Source organism: Lynx rufus, unplaced genomic scaffold, assembly GCF_022079265.1.
Source record: "Lynx rufus isolate CCGP_SWC_20201006 ecotype Redwood Valley unplaced genomic scaffold, mLynRuf1.p SCAF_10, whole genome shotgun sequence".
Taxonomy (NCBI): Eukaryota; Metazoa; Chordata; class Mammalia; order Carnivora; family Felidae; genus Lynx; species Lynx rufus.
The window spans coordinates 79,955,743-79,970,770 of NW_025814824.1; the positions used below are offsets into that span (position 1 = coordinate 79,955,743).

Genomic DNA, 15,028 nt, shown 5'->3' on the forward strand with positions numbered 1-15,028 from the left:
TCACTAATGCTTTGATTTATTTATTTTTTTTTAATTTTTTTTTTTTCAACGTTTATTTATTTTTGGGACAGAGAGAGACAGAGCATGAACGGGGGAGGGGCAGAGAGAGAGGGAGACACAGAATCGGAAGCAGGCTCCAGGCTCTGAGCCATCAGCCCAGAGCCTGACGCGGGGCTCGAACTCAGGGACCGCGAGATCGTGACCTGGCTGAAGTCGGACGCTTAACCGACTGCGCCACCCAGGCGCCCCACTAATGCTTTGATTTAAAAGTTACAGCCTTTTCTTCGCAAAATTCAGGGACTAGAGATCAATTTCCTGGATGCCAGAGCCTTTTTTTTTTTTTTTTGGCATATTCTTTAGCATAGCACCTAAGCCGTTTTTGGCAATATCTGACCAGGCAGATGGGCACTTTGACTTCCTTCATCAGTGAATTGAAAATATCAAATGCCTGGCTTGGTTCCAGACTACTTTGGGCTTTCGGGGACCACTTGAACCCAAGAAAAATCACGCTTGTACTGGAAAAAAACACATGAAAAAGAGTCGCCAGTTTGGTTTTGACAAGGAGTACCAAGTATCAACCATCATATGGAATGTGAGATCTCTATTCAAAATAGATTCACATTCTTTTTGGTGCTATGACAAATAATTTAAATGTGATGAATTATTTCTCATTTTGAATTATTTCTGTCATATACTTGACTTCAGAAGAGTACTAAACCCAACTTACGCGTCTGTTTTCATAACCAATAAGTGATCTCATTTCTGAGAAATGGGGCAATGCATGCAGAAATAAAATATTAAATTCAGCCAATGACATAAAGCTTTATGGTTTAGTTATTTTTTTCTGTAACTATTAGGAAGCATCTACTACAGTAACTTAGCACTCATCATTTAGATTATAAATAACATCATCAATACTACTACTTTCAATTTCATTTGAAAGATGTCTCACTTTAAAATGTTAAAATATTTGAAATATATTATTAATAGTTTAAGAATAGTATCAAAGCAATATATCCATATAGAATTATCCCAATGGCAGAGAGGGCGATAAAGTAAATATAGGTATAAAAATTTCTGTAGCTATCACTAAAATGTTAACTGTTATCTCTGGGTTCATTTTTTGTTTTACCCTTCTTTACATTTCCTAAAATAAACATATATATTTTTATAATCATAAAAAATATTAAATTAATCCCTTCTAAACAGCTCAATCAAAAGTAATATTAAGATCCATAAAAGAACAGCTTATTTATTTTATAAGTTTAATATGAGAGAGAGATTATTCTATTTTCTCAAGCCTGTATGGGAAGAAAAATAATACTGAAGCATCCCAAGCTTTGGAAAATACCACTACAGTCCATTAATTACACAAATATGTTAACTACAAAATAGTATAAAAATATATTTTGTGTAAAGAAGCCACATGTAAATACATCTGTTATTTTCTTTATTGTGTTTAGTCAAAAGCTACCTTGTTCACATTACATTATAAGCTAATATGAATCATGTAATCAGGAGAGAATACCAGAAAACAGTTTGAATTTGTTTTTTCGTTTGTTTGTTTTTTTAATTTTTTTTTCAACGTTTATTTATTTTTGGGACAGAGAGAGACAGAGCATGAACGGGGGAGGGGCAGAGAGAGAGGGAGACACAGAATCGGAAACAGGCTCCAGGCTCTGAGCCATCAGCCCAGAGCCCGACGCGGGGCTCGAACTCACGGACTGCGAGATCGTGACCTGGCTGAAGTTGGACGCTTAACCGACTGCGCCACCCAGGCGCCCCAAAACAGTTTGAATTTGTAAAGTCACTGCATTTATGAAAAGCCCACAAGAATCTGTATGTGTGACTTCTCAAAAACCTTGGAAGACTGAAAGTAAGAAACAGGCTTCATTTTATAATTAGAGAAACTAAGTCACAGAGCCATTTTTAAATTTTTTTTTTTTCAACGTTTATTTATTTTTTGGGACAGAGAGAGACAGAGCATGAACGGGGGAGGGGCAGAGAGAGAGGGAGACACAGAATCGGAAACAGACAGAGCCATTTTTAAAAATGTGCTCAGGAACCTACAAAGTGAATAGAAAGACGACTGGAATTTAGTTCTTCTGAACTGCTATTCTACTGATTAGCTAAACCATTCAGCCCTGCCTTTGTGGACAAGTCGAAGCAACAAACTAACTTAAAAACTAAAACCAGTTCAACAGGATAGGTTTGCAGGCAATACACCAACGATTCAGTATAATAATACCTAACAGCTAGATTGCTTTGTGTTTTTGGTATACTTTATAACTATTCATTAACCCACACAACATCAATGGATCATGGGGCTATATTGTTAATGCAATTCATATAGAATGAATAAGTGAAAACATACTGTAGGATTATAAGGACTATAATCTACAGCAGAAAAAAAGTTTAACACCTTCCTCTAATCAAACTTCCATCTACAAATAAATCAGGATAAACTCATTGAAATACCAAACATCCCTTCTTTTCCTTATTATTTCCATTAATGCTTCCCAAACTATTATTATTACATCCCTATAAATGATAGATGGGACAAAGAGAACCTAAAAGCTACTCAGTTCATCCACTTTCCTTCAGAGACAACATCTAAACTTTCCCTAGAATATTTTTTAAGGATCACACCTTTAAAAACCATTTCCAAAATTAAAAGGAACTAGAGAATATGATGCTCTCCTTACAATTAACAGTGCTACTCTTAATCTCCTGTTTGTGCTCACATACCTCAAGTAAAAGCACTCCATTTTTAAAAATAAATAATAAAAATCTAATAAGATTCCTGGTAATATGCCAATTTCTAGGAAGTGTCTAAGACTGAAACAAAAGTTACGAAAATCAGTTATCTAAAGAGTCCAAAATTTACTAAGTAACATTTTCCAGCCAGGTTAAAAACACTCATACTTCTTATCATTCTTCCTATGACTAGGCAGAACACAATCCTTTTCCAATTGAATAAATTTTCCCTTCCCTCAGAGCTTAGCTGTCTCCCTGGCAAGGCTATCCTATAGAACAGCTGTTATATTACCAGTATAAAAGCAATCCCATCTGATCTAATTGCAAAACATATGGACAGACCGAAACCAAATTTTGGGGGCTCTGTATCTTTAAAGGAAGAAATAATGAAAGCTCTTCTATTGGTAAAAGCTGTGAGCAATACCATGATTCAAATTCTGCACAATTTAAACAAGATATATTTCACTAAACTACTTTAATTAATTTTAAGTGCATGTTTTAAAGCCCCCAAACAGAATGATATGGATAAAGAACCAGTTCTGTTTTCAGCCTCTGCTAAGATCTCAGCTAAACCTCCCCTGGAGGTACCAAATCTTAGATAGGTCAACCCTACCCTATGATTAAGATTCATCAGACCTCAAGAATAGTTTCCTTTCTTGGGGATTGTCTTCTGTATTCTATTTTCTTCAGAACCACAACTCACTGAGACTAAGCAAATATCTCTGCTACAGATCAAAACTGCTGAGTCAATGTCAGGAATTAAAAATTAAAGTAGCCCTGGTAATATCACCTGACTTGATCTCACATAAGTAAAAGCTTACCAAGCTTATCACGGCTTTTTACTCACTTTCACATTTTATTCATTTTTTATAACTATAAAATTAAAAGTGGATATACTGATTGACAAAAAGACTTGGAAAATTCAGAAAAACACACAGTGTGATTCAAATGACCCATAATCCCATTACTTAGCTTTAGCCACTTCACATTTTGTATATTTCTCTCTTCCTACGTGTATTGCTACTAAACGTAACGTAGGCATTTTAATGGCCATATAATAATAGCTCAGAGATTACCATAATTTATTTATCATAGAAGTTTAGACTAGAAGAATGCCTGTTTCAAAAATCTTTACTGAGGGGCGCCTGGGTGGCGCAGTCGGTTAAGCGTCCGACTTCAGCCAGGTCACGATCTCGCGGTCCGGGAGTTCGAGCCCCGCGTCAGGCTCTGGGCTGATGGCTCAGAGCCTGGAGCCTGTTTCCGATTCTGTGTCTCCCTCTCTCTCTGCCCCTCCCCCGTTCGTGCTCTGTCTCTCTCTGTCCCAAAAATAAATAAACGTTGAAAAAAAAAAAAAAATCTTTACTGAAAGAACAAACCCAGTATATAAACCAAATGAGAGCGGAGCTGATTGCGGAGTGGGTGGTGACGTAGGGTGAAAGGACCGGCAGGAGGGCCCAGAAGTAGACTCACTTGGTCTCCTCAGTCCCTATCCTGGCTCCCAAACACATCTGAGGGACCGCAGGTTCCCGAACAATACAGTTTAAAAACCACAAATCTAGTCTACCTCTCTCATTTTACCGATGAAATTCCTTGCCCAAGATCACAGAACTAGTGAGGGAACTGAGAAAGAACGCAGGCAGGGTCCATTGTCTTACAGACAAATGCTCAGCTTTTCCAACGTGGCTATTCTTTCTACAAAAGTTATCAGATGTTCATTTGCCTACTGTTGTTTTTCCTTTAGTAAGATAAATAGAAGGAACAAAGTTAGGAACCAAAAACTCAGTAATTGATGTAATTTGCTAGATCTCAAAGAACTCCGCTTGTCCTAAGTTCTCATGCTATCCCTGTGAGTGAAGAAGGGTAAAAGAAGGAAAAAAATTCATTTCTTTTTTTTTAAGCTTATTTATTTATTTTGAGAGAGAGAGAGAGAGCAGGGGAGGACAGAGAGAGTGAGAGAGGATCCCAAGCAGGCTCCACATTGTCAGTGCAGAGCCTGATGCAGAGTTCAATCTCACAAAATGTGAGATCATGAACTAAGCCAAAATCAAGAGTCGGACGTTTAAGCAACCGAGCCACCCAGGTGCCCCAAAAATTAATTTCTTTTTTTTTAAATTTGTTTAATGTTTATTTTTGAGAGAGAGAGAGAAAGACAGAGCACAAGTGGGAGAAGGGCACAGAGTGAGGGAGACACAGAATCCAAAACAGGCTCCAGGCTCTGAGCTGTCAGCACAGAGCCTGATGCAGGGCTCGAACTTGGGAACAGCAAGATCATGACCTGAGCTGAAGTCAGATGCTTAATCAACTGAACCACCCATGTTCCCCCCAAAAAATCAATTTCTAAACTAAGAGAAAAGGCCATGAGATTACATTATTTTCCTCAAGAATATACTGCAAGTATAGTGTAGCTACAAACAACTTCTTCATTCATTCAATCATTAAATATTTATTGGGGATCTATTTTGGGCTGGACACTGTGGCCATAACTGTGAACAAAACAAACAGAAGTCCCTGACCTCATGGTCTTTATTAGCTGGATGTGGTCGAACAAGCTACTTTACCTTTCTGGATCTCAGTACTGGCCATCCGTTAAGTAAGGATAATAATATTTAACTATTACATTGTTGAAGAATTAAATGACATGATGTATGTAAAAGAAAAAAAAATCCTGAGAAGTAACTAGGCATACGATAATATGTCAGTTAATATTCTGTTCCAGCCAAAGTGTAAAATATTAGACTGGAAATGAGAAGTGAGGGTATTAAGTCTCTTTGCTACTAATATACTGATTTGAGGCAATATACCTGAAATAGTATATTAAGATATTTCCAAACAGATTTCTACACTAGAAAAAAAGTGAATAATATATCAATCTGAAAAAAAATTGAAATTTACATGAGCCTTCCCAATCAAGTTCTATAGTTCACCTGTGAACTACATTGTGAGGTCATGTCCATCACATTTACTTTTAGTGACTAGTGGGCTCTTTAACAGCCCCACAGGATGCCTAGCAAAGAAAATATAAAGTAAGCAATTGTCTTCTTCAAATGCCATTTTCCATTCTGTAATTAAGGGTAGTAAAAGATTTACATTCAACAAAGTAAACCTAAAAGACAACAGTTTGAAATACAAAATATCAAATGTGAAACCATCCAAAAACCTATAAAAGTTTGGTCAATATTCACCAATAAAAGTACCAACAGAGGAAAGAAGTTAAGGCTTTATTCACTCATATAATACCCAGAAGCCAACAAAATATGAATGCCAAAGTCTTGGAGACTCTAAAAGCACCTTGTACCTGTGACGTACTGCATACTTGTTAATTATTAGAAGCACTCTGTTCACTATTAACTCTAATTAGATTTCTAGAGGAAATTCTGTCATTCAAAAGATCAAACATTTGTTTCTCAACCAAACTAAACCTTTTACATTGGTATGTGGCCCAAATCCACCTACCCAACAAACACAACTCATATTATTTATAATAGAAAAATAAATTTGCTACTTATTCAAAGTACCTGATTTTTGTTTTTTGAGGCAGATAACTTCTGTTATGACAATTTTTTCTGCATTGTTCCCCACAAAAAGAATGGGAAAAAATCTGAGCAATAAAAAAGAGGCCGGAGTGAAAACAAACAAACAAACAAACTTTTCTCTCATTTTTTTCATAAAGAATTAATACCATGATACCATGTCTTGAATATTGTATAAATTATGACACTTTCTTCTCAAATGGGCTTAATAACCTAAATTAAATAGACTAAAAACAAATCTTTATGAAAAAAGTCAAAGTCACAGAGAAAGACAGTCAAGTTTTGTTCAGAGTGCAAAGTGTTCAACCCTGTGTACCCTGTTACCAGGACATCTTCAAGGACATCTTTTGTTCCTCCAGAAAGACTTCTTGGAAGAATTGGGCTTTGAGGAGGCACTGAAGGAGGACAAAGTGGTAAATTGTTAAATAGAGAGGATAATTTGATTCCTTAAAGAACATGAAAGAATGGATGGGGCTAAGAATAAAAGACAAGAGTGAGAGGGACATATAGAGGAATTCAAAATGAAAAAATAAGCCAGGAGAACAGAGGAAAGTTTTTTTTTTTCATAATGAATAAAAAGTAATAGGAAAGATTTCTTTTGACAAGAATACTTATCTGTGAAACAGTAGCATTACCAGAGGGATTATTTTGACACAAATTTATCAAGTGTGCTTAAAAGAGATATCTACAAGGATAATTATTTTGAATAAACGTTTACTGTGATGCAAACACGTATGTGCCCAAGTATTATCTTTTTATCACAATTTTTAAAAATCTCCCTTTAAAGTTACTAGTGTAGTTTGGGTAGCTGTTTCCAGTGAAAAACAGATAAACCAAAATGCATACTTGAAAAGAGACTAAGTGACCACAGTTGCCTGTAACCTAACCTCAACCATTGGTCATAAATATTTTTATATCACATCTACAGTAAATAAATAAAAATCAAGATCAAGGCAAAAAAGCATGAATTAAAGCTATTTATAACTAAAAATATCATCTAACACTGTCTTTCAGCTAAACAAGATCTTATATTTCTATTCTCTTCTGATCTATTAAGTGCCCTAGAGCAGTAATCTCTCTACCCATAATTTACCCATCAGTAAAAACAGTACTGTGATACTTTTCTTCCATTCTTTTTATAAGGGTGCCAGGATGTCTGGAAGTTAATATATACATGTTTAGAAATGCTGAGATGAAAAGTAAAACACACTTTAAGCTTATGGGTCTTTTTTCAAAAATCAAGATAAAAAGACCTAGTTAGATTATTTCAATGTGTAAATTTTCAACTAGCCCAAAGGCTTCCTGGGGTCATAATAAAGAAGATTTGAAACTAATGTTTTAGAGTTTAACTATGCTATTCCAGAAATGAATCCGACTGAGGAATTTCTACAGAGAGCTAGGCACTTAAACCAGGAATAAGATACAGTAAATTTGAGAAGTCCCTGGGCCTGGCCCTGGCCCTAAAAAGACTACAGATAAATTTCTCTATCACAAACCATATTAAAATATAATCAAAGAAAGAATAAGAACTACATTTTAAAACCACAATTGTAAACAGTTGTAAAACAGAAAATTCAAAGAGGTAAACAGCATACAATGGAGTGAAGGGAGTAGATGCCACTAGAACAGTAGAAATTTTTTCAGATTAGTATCCAAGACCAATAATTCTTAGCAAAATGGCTTCCTTCTCTTCCATGTAAACATCTCTTTAAATGCCAATAATATGGATTCTGGAACCAGAATGACTGAGTTTGAATCTAGGCTCTGCCACAGCTAGGCCTCTGTGAGCCCCAGTTTCCTTATCTATAAGACGAGGATAATAATAGTATCTAGCCCAATTGTACCTAACTGTTGTGAAGATGAAGTAAGTTAATGTATGTAAGGCACTCAGAACACTGTCTGGAATATAGTGTGGACTGTATGTGTTTGCGATTACTGTTACAGTGGCCCGTAAGTCCTCAAACCTGACCCCAAATCCCAGAAGATCCAAAAACCAAAATTTTTTCTGTAACTTATTTGGCAGCAATGCCTGGCCCGAACAAATGCAAGGCTTTTTACGATCTTTATTTATCCCACTCACTGTAAATATACATGCACTTTGCAGCAAATATCTTCATGTTTGATTATAGGAGGCTGCCCTAGACTTCACTGGGATATATTTATTGACGTCCTAAAATTCAGAAAAAAAAAAAAAAAATCTAAATTCTGAAACACATCCAGCACCACGAGTTTTGGATAAAAGATAGTGAACCTACATTACCTTTGGAGCGTGAACAATTTGTATGTCCCTAAAATGAATGGTATCTTCTTAAATAACCACAAGCAAATAATGCTGTTAACCTAGCAGCAGAGCATCTTAAGTTGAAGAAACCATTTCCCTGTACAGTTAGGAGGGCCCTGCATTCCCAAAATGTTCCTTTCGAACAAAATCCATTCATGATCCTTTATTTACATGTCATACTGGTCAGAATTTTCAAGCTCTAAATTCTAAGGCTTGCTTAAATAAAGCTTATTCTCTTAACTTAGAGCATAAATAAATTATTAAGCAAGCCTCTTTGGGGGCCATTGATGTGCCCTGAATCACATATCCCAAATCATCACAGAACTTTAGAGCTAGAAGAGACCCTTGAGAACTAAATCATTACTCCTTCCCTTCCAAACTATTTTATCATCCATAAATTCACTCTCCCCTATGAGGTAAGAATCAGCCTGCTCTAACTTGTCCTTAGACTCTGTCTATTGGAACACCCCGTAGGTGAATGTGAATAAACTGGGTGGGGCGCACTGACAGACTTGGGATCTAAAAGGATGGCTTGAATCTAACACAATAAATCTACATGTTTGCCAAATGTCTCAGTTCCTACCTTAGAAAATAGTAAGAATTTCCAAGTCCAGAATGAAGAGACACTCAACTAGTATTTGTGAGTGGTTTTTTTTTTTTTTTTTTTTGAAGGCTCAGCTATCTTAATGGACTCAATGAGTCAACAACATAATGTGGCTGCCAAAAAAGCTACTGTGATTAGGAACTAACTACATCAACAGTAGCATAGCATGCAGAAGTAAAGGAGTAACCGCCCTCTCTACCGCAAGCTAGTTAGAGCACATCTGAAGTATTATGTTCAGCTCTGGGCTCCACACTTTGGGAGAGACGCAGAAAGACTGGAAAAGTCCAGGAGAGGGGTGACCAAGATGGTGAGGGAATCCGAAACCAAGTCACACAAAGAACAGTTGAGGGAGCTGAAGTTATTTAGTCCAGACCCAGAGAGAATGTGATCACTGTCCCCAAATCCCTGAAGAACTGTCATGGCACCGAGAGAGCAAACTTGTCCTGCACGGCCCCACAGGGCAGAACCAGAACCAGCCGGTGTTAACCACAGAGACCAATGTTTCAGCTAACTCTTAAAAGTATTTCTTGAGATGTACTCAGGCAGTTGAGCCTCCAACTCTTGGTTTTGGCTCAGGTCACGATCCCACGGTTGCAGGACGGAGCTCTGCATCAGCTCTGTGCTGCGCATGGAGCCTGCTCGAGATTCTCTCTCTCCACACCCCTGCGCCCTTCCTCACTCGCACATACTGTCTCTCTAAAATAATAAAAATAAAAATAAAAGTTTTTAAAATGTAGAGCCATGCTAGGCGGCAGTGGCTTCTAAACTCCTATCTGGCCCTAAAGGTCCATAATTTTAAAAATCAAGCGTCTGTCACCACCTCCGTCTCTTAGTGCTGATAACTACCATCTTCCGGCATCACAGCCTCTCCCTTAACCCTTCTCAAAATGTCCTACCCAGCCAACCAATCAGCCAAATGTTTTGCCAAGTCTGTGGGAGGAAAATGCCTGTTTGCTGGGCAATTAGTTTCAGTTTGCAGATCAGTGTCCTTATAAACAAAAGAGGGCCCTAATTGAGGGGCAGGCAAGAGCTCTCAGCCAGACCTCTATGAAAGAAATTCTTATTAAATCAAAGAGCAGCTAGAAGACCCATCTAATCACATAATATATTATCAATAGCATTCAGTCCTCACAGGAACGTTAAAATAAAATACCCAGTACAACCAACCATCTTCCCGAATGAATGCCAGAGAATCCAACTTTGCAAGCCAAACTAGGTCTCTCAAGATCAGTGAGAACTTTTCTCTCTGTCAAAGAGACGTGTGCCCTGTTTGAAGTAGACTAGAACCCATGCTCAGATAAAAAGGCCATACTCGATTGTATCATACTGTAAAGCCAAAAACTACCTATCGGTAGGCCTGCAAAGCTCAGTTCAGCTGCTGAGAACGAGACACAAACAATGTAAAAAGTATGAGCAATGTTAAATTTAAAACACAGAAGAAAAAAAAAAAAAGAACACTGAAAAAAAAAAAAAAACCACGGAAGAGCTACTGAAGTTGGACATCCTTCTAAAACTTTTGTCACCCCAAGACCACTAGAGACGTAGGTATACGTAAGTCCATGGAAGTTACTCAAGCCTTGAACAGTGCACATGGCACATATTCATCAATCCAGCTTTACTTCCTTTGAAATTGGATTCTTCGAAACTACAGCCGAAGTGTTGGAGAATAATGCACATGATGGGCTTAACAAGGAAGGACACGTTCTTGTCTGTGCTTTTTAAAGTGAATCCCAGACAACCTAAGTGTCCATAAGTAGATTAGTTTAAAAAATTATATTATTCTTATGCCAAAAAATGTAACTGGTAAGAATAAGGTAGACTTTAACTATGGACATGGGGGAAAAAAAGTCCATGACACATAGTTAAGTGAATATAGCAAGTTGCAAAACAATATGTGTACAATTATCTTGAGTGTTTGAAAACTATTTTTAAAAACCCTCTGTGTATGGGAAAAAAAAAAAACCCTTCTGTATATGTATGCTCCAAAGTGCCCAGAAAAATGTCTGAAAAGAGATCAAACTGTTAACAGTAGTAACCTCTAGGGACTGACTAGAACTAGGAAGCAGTAAAGGAGTGACTGTCACTTTTTTCCTTTGTAGACTTCTGGTGATTTGGATTTTTTGGAACTAAAGGTTAACTTTGTGATTTAAAAATAACAATACGAAAATAATAAAGGTAAAATAACATCGATTACACAGACTTATTTAACATATACTCACCATTCAAAATAAGTGATCTTGCAACTACCTAAATGCTACCTAAATGGGTGCTTCAAACTCTGGAACATCTAATTCATCCTTTTTCTATAATATTTTACTACAACAACAACAACAACAAACCACCACGTTACTATTAGGTCTCAACTGCTTTCTATCACACACACACACTCACACACACACACACACACACACACACACACACACAAATTGTAATCATAAGGCTAACTAACACATATGGTGCTTACTCTGCACCAGGAACTGTTCTAAGCACCATAAATGTATTAACTTAGTTAATCGTCACAGCAATCCTATGAAGTAGGTACAATTATGATCTTCACTTCCCAGTTGAAGAGAGGTTAAATGACCTGCCCAAGATTACACGGCTAATAAGGGGCAGAGCTAGGATTCAAACCTGCGAATGGACTCCAGAGTCCACACTCTCAACCACTATGCTTCCTGTCTCTCAGCAATATGTCAATCTCTCTATACCAAAGCCAAAAAAGGGTACAGTCAAAATCCAGCCAGTTCATATACTCCTTCAAGCTAGAAGAGATGCAAACTTAGCTTTTTATGGTTGAATAATCTGCATTCCTACGGATGTCAATGCCAAGCTCCAACCCAAAATTCAAGACTGTATTAAGACTCGTAATCATGTGGGAAAATTCTCTACAAATTCGTTTATAGTCCAAAGTCCATACCTGACTCTACAGTAAATCGCTGAGCCTAAGAATTAGGTCAGAGATCCATTAATGTAAGTACAGCTTGGCAAATAGTTTGGACAAATCCCCACCCTGACTCAGGCAAAGGAATTCAGAAGCTCTTGTCTAATGTCTTGACAAGGCAGGTCTTATTTGTTTAGTCCCAGCCCACTTCAGATTCAAAGGAGACAAGAATAGGAGTTGTCTCTAACTTTGCTTGGAGACTTCAACCAGCAGGAAGAAAAGCCTATTTTCTCTGTGGACTCAAACAGATATTGGCTTTTATCAGCATCCTCCAAACTGAACATTCTAACTTCAGGCGGGGGGTGGGGGGGGGGGGGAGAGGCAATGGGCATCTCTGTTTAAATCGTGTATTTGTGCAAACATATTGACCTTGTAATTGAGGAAGAAAAAATGGTGCAAGGAAGGGATTTAACCTAATTTATAGGCATGCTCAACCTAGATGCACACCTGTCCCAAATGACCTACTGAATCCAGTCATTTGCAGGGAACACATGGATTACACTGCCTTTTTTTTCTTCTTCTTCTTCTTCTTTTTTGGCCTCGAGAGGTCTGTCCTACTGTTGTAAACAAAATCCTTAGTACCTCTTCCACCTGCCACATGCACATCATATATATATATATATATATATATATATATATATATATATATATACACACACACACATACACAAGGAGGAGAAATGAGCAAGGAAACGGAAGCTCTGGAAGGAATCCCTTACACTCAGTTTTCGACCCGTTGGTTGAAGGAGGTACCGTGCTGGCTTTCAAACTTCCCGAAATAACCCCGGCGGAGAGGCAGGGCGAGCGAACCGAACCCAAAAGTTTGCGCCCATTCGGGGGTCTCCGACAAAGGCCAGGAAGCCCCGTTTGGAAGGGAGATGCGATGCCTTCCGCACCGCAGCCGCCCCCCTCCCTGGGAAGCACAGCCCAGGGGGGACAAAAGACTTTCCAGATTGGGGAGGAGGGTGGGGGGGGCGGGCGAGCTGGAGCTCGGACCTCCCCCCCTCCGGGAGTCGAAATCTGGGGAAACTTTGGGGGCGAGGGACGGTCAACCGCGGGCACCAGCCCAGCCCTGGAGGCCCCGGGGCTGGGAGCCGGGTGGGCAGCCGCGGGGCTGGGTGCAGCCGGCGAGGGGCGCGGGGACTCACCTGGGGGAGGGGGAGAGGGCGCCTCGGTGGCAGGTGGGGTGGGCGGGACGCCGCTGCCGCCGGGGAGCACGGGGGTCGGGGTGAGCGGAGTGGTGGGCGCCGGAATGGTGGTCGCTACAGGGGTGGTCGGCGCCGGGCCAGTGCTCGTCGAGAGGGTGGTCGGCGCGGGTCCGGTGGTCGCGCGAGGGGCGGTCGGCGTACGGTCCGCCGCCGGGGGGGCGGTGGGCGAGGGGCTGAGCGGCGCCTGGAAGGTGGTCGCGGCGGGTCCGGCCGTCGCCCGGGGAGGGGTGGTCTCCGGGGACTGGGCTGAGGAGGACGCAGCCAGGGGCCGGTGGACAGTAGTGCGCGGCGCTCCGGTCCGCGGGGCCTGGGCCGTGGGAGGCGTCGCCTTAGAGAAAGGGCGACTGGGCTCGCCCCCTAGCCCCGGGCCCGGCGACGCGTCCACCTGCCCCGCGGCCCCGCCGCCACCGGTGACATTCCCCGCCGAGGTTGTCGAGGCGGCGGCGGCGGCGGCGGCGGCGGCGGCGGCGCAGCACAACAGGGCGACGGCGCCCAGGCTCGGCAGGCTCCTCATGGCGCGCTCGGCTCCTCCATTCATTCATTCAGTCATTCAGTCGGTCGGTCAGTCATCTTCTCCTCCCTGCGCTCGGACCAGGGAAGCCGCCGCAGCCGCCACCGCCACCGGGCGCACCATCGCCACCTCCCTCTGACAGGCGGCCGGCCCCGCGGGCGGGCCCCAGCGCGGAGGGAGCGACCGGGCCGAGCGCGGACAGCCCGCCCTCTCCGATTGGCAGCCTCGCCCGACCAATGGGCGGTCACGCTGGCCCACGTGACACGCCCGCTTCCCGGCCTCTTTGTAGCCCCACGGGCCAATCAGATGGCGTCGAGGGGAGGGGGCGGAGTCAAGGCGGGAGGAGGGTGGTACGAGCCCCGCTCCAGCCCTTCGGGCTCGCGGCAGCCCCGGCTTTGTCTGCCCAAGGAGCGGGGCGCGGGCCGCGGGCATCGGGCGCCGCGGAGCAGACAAAGGACGCGCCCCGCGCGGCAGACGCCGGGCCAAGTCGTCTGCTCCACTGGGCGGCGAGAGCGACCCGGGGCGGGGAATCCGCTCTCGGGAGCTTCCCCGCCCTCTTGAACAATGGGGCGCCGGCGACGCACCCGGGCTCGGGTGGAGACAGGGCTGGAACCCCCGCCGTGGGCGAGGGCGACAGCAGCGACGATGTAGAGCTCAGCATTGCTTGTGCTGCCCGAGATAAGCCTGGTCTCGACCCCGCGAGGTCTGCGGTGCCATTCCCATTTCAGGGATGGGGAAACTGAGGCCCATGCTGAGACTTCCACTGAACCCAGACCCACGCCCCGATCAGACACCTGCTGCGGGCCAGACGCTGTGCCAGGCAGGACGGGGTGGGGTGGGGTACTAGAGACTCATCCGGAGCCGAAGGTGCAAGCTTCCTGCGTAGGGGAGACAGACTCACGTGCACACTTTAACCTAACCCCCACCCCACCCCCCCCCGGGGAGAATAGGCTCCGACCGGACTGAACCTCAGCGTCCTGTTTCCTGCTGAGTGGTTTTGCGGCCTGAGCGCAGTTTTTCTCACCTCTAAAATGGGCATGATAGACACGTAACACCCCCACACCACCTGTCACGGAGACGAGAATTAAGTAACGTACTGAAAAGGGCTTAACCTAGTCCCCGGCCCGCAGTAAACCCTCATTAATGCTAACTACTCTCAGCGTGCTGTGTTCGGACAAGCCCCACGCCACAGCCCT

General features: G+C 42.1%; 1 protein-coding gene across 1 annotated transcript in view; it reads right to left on the reverse strand.

The window, feature by feature from the left end:
* Positions 1-13,964, reverse strand: part of MEGF9 (multiple EGF like domains 9) — an 89,187-nt gene extending 75,223 nt beyond the window's left edge. The window contains exon 1 of the mRNA XM_047068670.1: positions 13,262-13,964. Within this exon, the coding sequence (XP_046924626.1) occupies positions 13,262-13,859 (598 nt within the window). The 5' untranslated portion in view covers positions 13,860-13,964. The remainder of the gene's footprint in view (positions 1-13,261) is intronic.
* Positions 13,965-15,028: the final 1,064 nt, after the last annotated feature.